At 32.9% G+C, this 12,363-nt stretch overlaps 1 protein-coding gene across 1 annotated transcript; it reads left to right on the top strand.

The window, feature by feature from the left end:
- Positions 1-8,117: 8,117 nt before the first annotated feature.
- Positions 8,118-10,458, top strand: LOC131611543 (uncharacterized). The gene is made up of 5 exons (XM_058883521.1): positions 8,118-8,316; positions 8,680-9,035; positions 9,194-9,358; positions 9,857-9,965; positions 10,051-10,458. Exons 1-5 carry the CDS (start codon positions 8,223-8,225, stop codon positions 10,239-10,241), a joined length of 915 nt encoding a protein of 304 aa, XP_058739504.1. The 5' UTR covers positions 8,118-8,222; the 3' UTR covers positions 10,242-10,458.
- Positions 10,459-12,363: the final 1,905 nt, after the last annotated feature.

Below are 12,363 nucleotides of genomic sequence, written 5' to 3'. Positions count from 1 at the left end.
CTGCTACTCTCATGTTATGCTTTATCAGACTCTGAACCATAAACATAGGACTCATTGACAGTGCATAAGTTTTATTTATTACTGGTACTCCTACTATCGTACATGCTAATAAGTTCAGATGACAGTAAAGAGAGTTTTAGGGAGGGGAAATAAATGAAAAAATAGTAATTTTTTAAATTTATTTTATAAACTAGTATTCTAAGAAAGATGAAAAATTATATTTTTTCTCACTATCTATTTTTCCAAAGTCTTCGTTACAAACTTGCAATGTTTGATATTCGGGCCATTAATCAAGTGAAACTTTGTACTGAGCAAATCGTCAACCTTAATCAGCTTGAGGAGAAAATGCTGTTGCAAAAATCTAAAGAGACGTGGCTTAAGCTAGGTGACGGTAATAACGCCTTTTTCCATGTTTCGGTTCGAGATAAAAATATTAATAAAAGCCTCCACACGTTGCATTCCTTGAATGGCGGTCTTCCGTGTACACCAGGAGATATAGAAAGTGAAATTACAGAGTTCTATAATTCTTTGGTGGGCACTAAAGCTACAGAATTACAAGGTATTGATCTGCCGGCTATCCGAAGTGGTAAGGTGCTCTAACCCGCTGCAGCTCATCGTATCATCCGCCTCATAGAAGACAAAGAAATCTGGACAACTTTGATTTCTATAGGTGATAATAAAGCTCCGGAGATAGATGGTTTTGATGCATTCTTCTTTAAAACTTTTTGGGATATTGTTAAGAAGGATGTTAATGATGCAATCTTGGAATTCTTTGACACTGGTAAAATGCTTTTTGCTTTGAACTGCTCTCTATTACTTTAATTCCGAAGACTCCGGAGGCAAACACTATTAAAGACATGCGCCCAATTGTTTGCTGTACTACAATTTATAAAATTATGTCGAAGATTATCACTACAAGATTGGGGGAGGTAATTAATTCGGCGATCCATGAGAACCAATCTGTTTTTGTTCCCGACAGAATTATCCATGACAATATTATGATGGCTCAAGAATTGATCAGAAGGTTACAAGAGAAGGTACATTTCCCCTCGTTGCATGATTCAAATGGATATTCATAAGGCATATGACACCGTAGAATGGGCAGCCCTCCACCATATTATGATTGAATTGAGGTTTCCGCAAATCTATATCAATTGGATCTTGGCTTGTGTTACAACAGTATCATATAGATTTTCCATTAATGGAGTTCCTTCAAGAATCTTAAAGGCTAAGTGAGGCCTTAGACAGGGAGACCCTATATCCCCCCTCTTGTTTGTGGTTTATCATGGAATACTTTTATCGGATCCTGCAAGGTTTGAATCGAAACCCCAATTTCAATTTTCATCCGAAGTGTGAAAAATTGAAAATCATTAACCTGTGTTTTGTTTATGATATTTTACTATTTGTGAGAGGAGACATTGATTCGATTAAGCTGATTATGAATAAAGTTAGAGAGTTCTCACCTTTTATAGGCTTGAAGATTAGCATTCCCAAAACTAAAATATACTTTGAGGGTGTGGATGATAATACTACTAACTTTATTCAATAGGAGATTGGTTTTGCTATCGAGACAATACCATTCATGTATCTTGGTGTGCCTCAAGCTAGTAGAAAATGTTGATGCGGTTAAAGACATTGGAGTACAAGACTCATTTCTTATGTAAGCAGAGTTCAATTGTTGAAGAATGTTATTTTCTCTATTTCTAATTACTGGATGCAAATTTTTCCTTTTCCTAAAAAGATTGTTTCTCACATTAACAGTATTTGTTGAAGTTTTCTTTGGTCTGGTAAAGATAGTATTACCAAAAAAGCTCCGGTGGCCTGGGACCAGGTTAATGATCCTATTGCGGCGGGTGGTTTAAACATGATCTCTCTCCTGGAATGGAATAAAGAATCAATTGGTAAGCTCACGTGGAATGTTTGTGAAAAAAAAGATAGGTTGTGGATTACCTGGATCCACGCATACTACTTAAAAGGCTTTGATCCTGCTAGCTTCTCCCGCAAAATCCATTGCTCTTGGATTCTCAAAACAATGTTCAAACATAGTGATACCCTCATAAATTCTGAAGAGTGGAAAGAATTCCAAAATACAGGTAAATATGTTACGAGAGGGATATATCTTATGTTGAGAGGGATAAAACCTAAAGTTTCCTGGAGGAAGCTCTTCTATGGAAATCTGGCTAGACCTCGAGCGAAGTTCATCCTTTGGCTATCTAGCCTGGGTAGACTTCTCACCAAAGATCGGCTACATCGGCTTGGTGTTGTTACTAATGGTAATTGTGTGTTCTGCGGACTCCAAGAAAGTGGTAACCACCTCTTCTTAGATTGTACTTTTACTAAGAAATTGCTGACAGATATACTTAATTGGATGGACATCTCTCACACCCTGTTGGGGTGGGATTCAGAGTTGAATTGGATTATCCATGTGACTAGTGGAAAAAGCGCTAAAAGTATTCTTATTAAACTTGCTATAGCTGAGATCACTTATGCTATTTGGACAACTCAAAACAAGATCATATTTCAGAACAAGACTGTTAATTCTCTCCACAACATGGAAGTAATGATTGATATTATACTTACGAGAGCTACTAGTAGTAGTAGAAAGTTGAACATATTTTATAGTAGAGGTTAATTGTCTGTCTCTCTATGTCCTGTAGGTTTGTTACTTGTTTGATCGGATTTGTACTTCAACATTTTTTTGGTAGAAAAATTTCTTTTGATAAAAAAAAATTCTTTTCAATTATAAAGATGTGTTAACCCGAGTTGACTTTCATAATTGAAATATAAATTTCTTTATTCTCATTTAAGCATTAGAAAAATAGTAAATAAGAAACATCAATTTGAATATTGAACAACCTAAGGTCCCAATCTCATGATTTAGATTTATTTTATAGTTTAAATAAAAATATCTAAAACATTTAAAGTAACTATCCATTTTACAATTTTGAAATTACATATTTCTTTAAATTTATTGTTAATACTATTATATCTAAGCATATATAAATAATATAGAAATTATAATAATTCATAGTTAATTATTTAGTATATATCCAAAAAAATAGATTTTATTTAACATCTAAATAGTAAACGAACATATAAGTTTTCAAAAGAATATTTATAACAAAATTATTTAAAATTGATTTCAAAAGAACTATAAACAAAACTAGTTAATGTTATTTAAGATGATTCTTAATTTATAAAAAATTTAAAAATATATTTTAAGTATTTTTAAGTGTTTTTTGTTTTAAAATATATACAATATTCCTATTTTGTAATTAACACCATTAACACCCCTCTTAATTTTTGTTAAATGGTGTAAAGAAATTAAAAAAAAATAGATATATGAAGGAATATAAAAGGGATATTATATATCAAGAGCACCATAAACTTAAGATGTAAACGACATAGATGTATGGAATAATTGTTGGGTAGAGCCGCATATTACTTATTATAAAGGACATGAACTTGCAGATATTAGCATAACTTCTTTATGCTAAGTTATGCAATTTAGTTGGCTCAACTAAAAAATGGAACTAGAAACTGTTGCAGGATTGGATGCCAGAAACATTGGTGCAGAAAATTAAAACGTGCTTGCCTCCAAGTACTGCTTATGGAAATGACGAGTTATTAATGATAAGCTCCAATCGTGATGGTGTAGCAGTTCTAGTATTGTATAGTATGATGGTGGTTTAAGACGAAGAAGATATAAACAATGTTTGGCAAAAAATCTAGAAACTCAAGGTTCAGGAAAAAGTCAAAAGTTTTGTGTGGATATTTGACCAACATGTGTGCTACAACATCTGGTCTCTTACAATAGACAAATGTTATTGTAGTTATGGTTCCGAGTTACTTTATCCAAGATTCACTCTACAAAGAAGATTTACATATTTAAGCTGAAGATTTAATTTGGATGTACTAGTGCAACATGTTGAACATGATACTTTAACATGTGTGCAGTACAACATCTGACTTTGGCAGTAGGCCACATGGATGTTGTTTGGTGCCCAATTTTTGATTGGGATTTAAATTCGATGCAGTTTATTTAGCAATGTATGTATGATTTGTTTGACAGGTGGAGATGTTCAAATCAATTTAGAAGAAGATTTAAATTAGAAATATAAAAAATCATATCTTATTGTTAATCATGGAGAAGATCATATCCAACTGAATCAACTATTTTTTTGGACTAAATCAAATCATATATCCAAAGAAGAAAAATCCAAAAAGACATTTCTATATAAGGAGACTCAAACCTCACATTTCAGGTGTGTAAGTTGTGAAGATTCCTTGCATTAGGGTTTATCTTTAGGGTCTTTGTTTATGTTATCTTTGTGCACCACTCTTGCGTCTCTTTTCATTTCTTAAGGCATGGAGTTTGTGTTGATAGTTGAGTTGTAAAACTTTATAGTCATTAGATTTGTTATTGAAGACAATCACTAGGGGTTAGTGATTGAGAAAAGGTGAGAGGAGTTCTCATATTTTGGGGGAGACTAGAACAAAGCTTCACATGTAGTATTAGGAAAGTGGCATTGAATTGCTTCAATTTAGAGTAAGTCAATTTGTCCTTCTGACTATTGGGAGTGAAATAGTTTTATAAGGAGTCCTAAATATAAATTCACTAGGATTAAGAAGAGGCATTAAACATCATGAGGTTGATGTTCCTATAAGACTAGCGGTACTAATTCGTCGTAGTGAATTTTCGTTCTTGGGTAGAGTGTCCTCCAAATGTAGGTGTTGTTTGCACTGAACTGGGTTACCAATCTCCCGTTTTATCTTTATTCATTTTCAACTTCATCATCTTCTATAAGCTAAGACTTTATTCATTACTTTCATACTAGTTTATCACGTTGGACCATTTGTCACGGCATCGTGTCCAGCATCTGTCCCCTCAAGAACAAAACTTTAGTTTTATGAAGACTTAACAAGATGATGGATGCTTTTAGTGATTGAAAGCATCAAGGCTCAATGTCACTATATATTATTTGTACTAAGTTTCTAAGACTTAGAGTTCAATATCAGCTTAGGCTTTTGTTTCAGAGTATTATCTATTTCTTTTGAGAAGATTATAGTTTTAATAGAATACTTATTTGTGCAAGTTGTTTTGATCCTTATTCAATATCAAATACTTTGTAAGAAAGTATGTTTATGTGGTGAAAATATTTTATGACTTATAACAAGTCTTTGATAATAGTTTTAGAAAATGCTTTTAATCGGGAACATTTTTACTTTGATTGCTTTCAAAGTACAGTCATGAACGTTTTATATTGTATGGTTCTTGTCTAAAAAGAAAAAAATACAGTTGCTATTAAAATATGGGGTGTTTCAACCTACAATAATGACTTGCGAGAGACAATCACGGAAGTTAATGAAATAGAAGGAGTGTATTTCCTTCATCTTCTCCAAAGACGAAAAGCAGACCCAGATCAATAATGATCAATGTCCAGTGAATAAAAGGTGATATGCTTTTGTGGTGAATGAGTTTTGAGGTATGCAGATGAAGTTGTTTAATGAATGAACGGAAAAATGGTATGGAAAAAAAATTCTATGTATGTAAGTTGACACACTCAATAACCATAGTAAAGGAGGAATAATGGGTAATGCATAAGCAATGATAATATTATGTAAAACTACTTTAAAATGTACTCGATTTCTAAATAAGAAATGCATGTTAGTGGTTATGAATGCGTGTTATTGGGTATGTGAATTCAAAGTGCATGAGGAAAATATGAATTGAATCAAGATTGAACCGAGATAATGTGTGAGGAAATTGTGAATGAAGACTTAACTAGGTTTGTCAATGAATTCTTTTTTAACCCTAAATTTCCCAAGGTTGTGACAACTTCTTTTATAAAATTGATTCCTAAATCTGATAACCCTCAAAATATTGAGGAATACAAGCCCATTTGTTCATTTGGAAGTCTTTACAGAATTTTAGCTAAGTTATTACTTCTAGGTTGACGAAGGTGGTGGATAAGTTGATTTCCAAATGTAAATCAACTTTACTTTCTAAAAGGTAGATGTTAGATGTTTTTTTGGTCACTAATAAATTGGTGGATTCTTCTAAGTTCTTGTATTTAATAGCACAATGTCAAATTTTGCCAATGGTAGTCTAACTAAGGATTTTCAAGTCTCTAAAGGACTGCATAAGGTAGATCCATTATTTTTATTCCTCTTCCTAATGGTGGCAGAAGGGCTTGCTGTCTGGATGCACAATATTGTTGCAATAAGTAAATTTAAAGGACTCCAACTCAGTGATGACACACATTTTAAGCTTATTCAATTTGTAGATGATATGGTTTTGATTGGTGACGGGTCTTGTAAGGATTTGTAGAGCACCAAAGCATCCTTATTCCTGGATTGTGGTGTGGGCTAATCACCTTTCATGTTTCTTGGTATGCCAGTAGGAATCAATCCAAGAAGAAAGAATATGTGGAAATCTGTTATTTCCAAGATTAGATAACGACTTTTGGCATGACAAAACAGGCACTTGTTTATTGGAGGAAGGGTTGTTATGCTAAATGCAGTCCTGAACAATAATCCTATTTATTTATTTTCTTTCTACAAGGCTCCTAAGCAAGTTATTAAGGAAATAATGATACTTAAACGAGTATTTCTTTGGGGGTGGCTTAAAAGAAAAAAAAGAATATAAATTGGTTAGTTGGTCTAAGATTTGTATGTCAAAGGAGGAATGAGGCATTGGAATCAAGCTTTATGGAAGATTTAACTTATCCCTTTTAAGAAAGTGGAAATTGAGAACTTTGAATTATCAAAAAGTTTTGTGGTCTGATTTACTCTCTTTCCAACGAGCTTTCGGTTGAAGAGGAATCCCAATTGAATGTGTTGTTGAAAGTCTTGCAGGATGTGAAACTTGTACCAACATTGAAGGATTCTTTTGTGTAGTGGCGTTATAGAAAAGGATATTCAATAAAGGCAAGCTATGCGCGATTGCAAGAAATTAACAATGACGGCCTGGGTGTGGATGAAGAGTTGGAGAATCAACCAGGTTTTTTTAGTCTCAGAATTAAAACTCCTGAATTTGAAATCAGCCAGGTTTTTTTAGTCTCAGACTTAAAACTCCTGAATTTGAAATCAGCAAGAAGCTTCAATGTTGATATTCATTGGCCTTTTGGATTGATCGCAATCTGTTGGATCATTTGATTTTGTAGGAATTGTATTTTGTTTAAGGGGGTGATTAGTAATATTGATAGATTGGGATATTAAATTATTATCTTGAGTGTGGTTTGTTGCATCTAACAAAATTTAGTAGGGACCTAGGATTGATGTTTAAATTCATAGAGATTTTTTGTTTAGGTTGACTTTGTAAATTTCTTTTCTTTAATTTGAGATTAATTATAAGTTTCTCTTACTTGTAAAAAACAACTATCAATCATCATATACGGATTATTTGTTATCATTCTTCAACTATAAATTACTAATAAGTTAACTTATCTATTATCAACTATTTTTTACCGAATAGAACCTAACTTGTAGTTGCCTACAACTCTATCGGAACTAAGGAAATTCTTTTGAAAAAGACATGGTTACATGAATTAATAAAGCACGATTGTTTTCATCATATTTTTATGGTGGACATTCCGGTACCCTTGAGTTTAGTTGGGTACCGGTACCTTGAACCAATCAAATAGAGGAATTCAATGCCACATCACTCTTATATTTTATTTTATTTTAAAATAAATTAAATTTTAAATACAATTTGCACTAAGGGTACTGGTACCCAACTTAAACTCAGGGATACCAAAGAATTTGCCTATTTGTATTTAGATAAACAAAAGTCAAATAATTTAATAGGTAAAACATGGTTACCTGAATTAATCAAGCATGATTGTATTCATCACAATCTTATTTAAATAAACACGACTCAAATAATTTAATATGTAGTGATACATACACCGAGTAGAAAGCATAATCATAATTCAAGTCAATAAAGTTTGGTAAATTCTTATGCAACTTCTCATAAATAAAAAATGAAAACTAACACAAATTGTACACTTTCTTTGCAATTTCAGTTTCAATTACAAAAACACTTTAAGGAACTTTCCTAGAACATATCTTGTACCCATTATTTGTCCTTAAACTAACATATTCAAAACTTACAAATATTTTATAATTGTTGTTCTTTTCATATCAATTCAACTCCAAGAGTCTCAGATTCTTTAAGCTCTCTCATTCAAAATCATATATTCTCTTTTTTGTTCTTAGACATGCTTCGGTGGTTACAGTTGTTTCGAATCTCCAGTGTTCAACCGTATCATATGCAGAGAAATCACGTAGCTGGTTTTCGAACATTACATACAGGTTCTTTCATTTTTTTTATTTTTATTATATTTTTATTTAATTTTTTTGGTTAATTTTATTTATCTTTATCAAGGTTATTAATAATATAATCCACGTTTGAAATTGAAAGGGATGTTTTCTGTAGAGAATTAGAATTTAATAATGTTGCTTAATTCTAATGCGTATAGACTTATATGACATTGACCTTGTCATGATCAAATAATTATATTAAACGTGAAAGTAAACAACGATCCTTCTCATCAAATTTATTGTTTTAAAAATCATCACAATTTTTTTAATTTTATTTCATGACTATAACCACTAAAGAGAAAACCAAATAATTCCTATAAAACTAACGATAAGTCCATCTTAATTTACATACAGCGAAAATGGATTTAAGAGAAAACCAAATAGTGAAAAACCAGCCTCATCCAGTTATGCACCAAAACGTCATCGTAATGAGGCATAGTGAACGCCTCGATAACGTTGAACCTTTGTGGGTATCCGCAGCCACACGACCGTGGGATCCGCCACTGACTCAATCGGGTCGGGTTCTAGCATTCAAAACGGGTCAAGGTATCCGAAAGAGCCTCGGATTCCCGATTCATCGACTCTTTGTTTCCCCTTTTCTACGTTGCGTCCAAACTGCCGCAGAGATTGCTATCGCTCTCTCTGATGTTGACGAGGCTGGTGAAAGTGTCAGCCATGACGATATTTCTGCTGATCCTTCAAAAGTCAAGGTTAGAATTTGTTTTGTTATTTATTTGTTTGAATTATCATCTTTGTCTCCGTGTTGTATCGAATTGTATCGCTGTCGTGTCTGATATCTGTGTTGGTGTGACGTTGGACTATGTATTGTTGCTTTATAGATATAAATGTCTGGCTTTCATAATTGCAGGTATCCATTGAGAATGGATTATGTGAAATGCTAAACACAATAGCTATTCGTGTTAATGTTGCTCCAAAAGATGGAAATTTTAGTTTTGATATATCAGAGCTTGAAACTATGTTCCCAAATGGAACTGTCGATAATGATAATAATGAAGAAATGGTACAAAATGAGGTATGTCTCTAAATGTCATTTTCATCTTTTATTTTTTTTGTTAACAACTTTCTCAAAGATAAAGATAAATATCTATAGCACACACTCTAGGAATAGTTGTGTCTAGGTGTATATGGCAGGGTCCAACACTTCTATGACATCTGTACAATATTTGTTAGAAAAGTTTGACAAATATCAGAGAAGTCAAACAAGGGTCTTAGAAAAATTAGGTTGTTTTCTTTGCTTCAACGAAGTCCACCACCTGTATCACGCTCATACAACATGTGTCAGAAAAATTCATATAAGTGTTTCAAAACAAAATTATATGCCAAATACACTTTATAGTTTTTTTTAATCGTATCCCGTTTTGAGGTCTGTGTTTTATATAAATATGCATGTAATACCTTTAGCTTTAGCAGTAGTGTTAAGTTGTTTGAAAGAAATTTTACGAGTGAGCCCATTTTAACAAAAAAAAATTATTGGAGCTGATCAAATCTTGTTTTTCTTGATAAATCTCAGCTACCTAAATGGGAAGAATCAGTTTCCCAAGCAAATGTTAGATATCAACAAACAATTACAAGACTTGCAGATAAATATCCTACTGAGAACTTGTTGCTTGTTACACATGGTAAAAAAACAATTCTATTATGATCCATTTAACATTGTATTTTGTTGGTGATATATATTTTTTTAATTGAGTTGGACTTTTGTAGGGGAAGGAACACAAGTGGCTCTTTCTTCATACACAAAAGATGTTGTAGAACATAAAGTGAAATATTGTGGTTATGCTCAACTTACACGTCCTATCTTCAAAAACGATCATTCCTTTATTGGTGGAAAGTTCAATTTACAAACCCAAATTGGTCAAAATGGAGTAAATCATATTTCCTCACAAGAACTTTGAGTAAAGATATCAACCAAACTTCAAAACTCAACATAATGGTGTGGTGTAGTGCACACACAAGTTACATGTTTTCTTTTAAATTTTGTATTTTATTAGTTAGAATTTTTTTCTTAAAGGAAAATATAGTGAAAAAAGATGTAGGAGTTGAACTTGGGTCAACATACTTACTTCCATTGGACTACAAAATTGTTTTACATGGACTTGTTATGATTGCTAATTCTTTTTATCTTTTTGATTTGCTAAAAGAAATAATTCAATTGATAGAAAGTATAAAAGGTATACCCATTGTTAGGAAAATCAAACTTTTACAGAAATAACTGTCAGTTATATTTTCATAGAGGATTTGTTGACAAAACTCGTTAGAAAATCTATTTTTAAAATGAAAACAATCTCAAGAGAATCATAACTATTTTCATGTCTTGATTTAAAAGAAAACAATCTCAAGAGAATCAAAACTATTTTTATGTTTTGGTTCAATTGTCTAATATTGTATTTCAGATATAAGCATTTTCCTTTCACTTCATCACTTAATATTTAGTATTATATCTATTTTCATATAAACATTCATGAAATTCAAAACGATTATAGTAAAAGTTGAATAGTTAGAATTTAGATTTACAAGAAATTTATCATTGTATATTCCTTATAAGTTATAATCTCAAAACTATAAAAATCTACTCACGCATGATTAGAGTAGATAAAGAAATTATCATAAAAGACCTAAGAAACTAAAACTAAAGTAAAAATGTTAAGTACCAGAATAATAACAACACAGATATGAATTAAGGAGAGATAATTGTATTATAAGAAGATTTCTCTTATTAGAGAAATTCTCTAACTACTAAATAGCAGACCTTACCGAGAGTCATGGCTCTCAATTCTATTAAAGTAACATGCTAAAACTGAAAGGATAATCTAATTCTTTCTCTATGCAAACTGCCAGCACAAAAAAAAAACTACTATTCCTTAGTTCTCTTCCCCACTCTTCAGGTTTACACGCTCCAAGTCTTGGATTTTTGTTTGGGCCCAACGTCAATTACCACATGTCCTACAATGCTCCCTCCTTGAGTTGGAACATTGCCCTCAAGGTTAATGTATGGAAGTTGCTTCTGGATGTTGTTGATCTGATCTTTCCATGTCGGCCCTTCAAGTCTAACTGTGGCCAACACAACGTCGAGTTCATGTCCTCCTGGAGCATCACCAATTTGCTCGGGTGGCATCTCCTCTTCAACATGATAATCTCCTATAACCTTCTTGAGTAGGGAAACGTGAAACACTGGATGCATCTCGACTCCTTTCTAATATTGGATACGGAATGTAATAACATGTTGGGGTTTTGCAGTCTTCTGTCAGTGAGGCTGTAGTAGGAGAAACACTAGGGATGGCAACGGGTGCCGGGTGCGGGTTTTATACTACCCAAACCCGCACCCGAAATTACCACCCGAATCCGAACCCAAACCCATAAGTTATTCGGGTGACAAAATAACACCCACGCACACATCCGTTGGGTTCGGGTTTTTTCATCCAAACCCAAACCCGCAACAAAATATATAAAATATATTTTTCCTACAATTTTCTTACAACTTTCCATAATATATATATATATATATATATATATATATATATATATATATATATATATATATATATATATATATATATAATATATTATATATATATTCGGGTGTGATTTCGGGTTTCGGGCGCGGGTTTCACACTACCTAAACCCGCACCTGAAATATCGGGTGGCACCCGAACCTGAACCTAAACCCAGTCAACTCGGGTTTTTACCCGTTGACTCGGGTTCGGATGCGGATGGGCCCCGCGGATTTGAGTCTGTTTGCCTTCCCTAAGAAACACCCAATCTCTTATGTTTAAACTTCGTTCAACTCAGATGGTTATCCGCCTATGTTGTTATCCTATCTCGTGATTTTCTGCAGCTTAATTTTGAGTTGTCTCAATGTTTCATCAAGCTATAATAGTTCCAGCCGCACTGCTGCAACTTTTGTCTCCCCACACACCAGTCTCGTAATCATTGGTGGTTTTCGTACATACACAATTTCAAAAGGAGACTTTCCACTCAATGCATGTTAGGCAGTATTAAACCAATACCATGCCTAGC

This window comes from Vicia villosa, linkage group LG6, assembly GCF_029867415.1.
Source record: "Vicia villosa cultivar HV-30 ecotype Madison, WI linkage group LG6, Vvil1.0, whole genome shotgun sequence".
Classification (NCBI taxonomy): Eukaryota; Viridiplantae; Streptophyta; class Magnoliopsida; order Fabales; family Fabaceae; genus Vicia; species Vicia villosa.
Note: the sequence above shows the minus strand (reverse complement) of the source record. Positions and strands in the feature narration are given on the sequence as shown.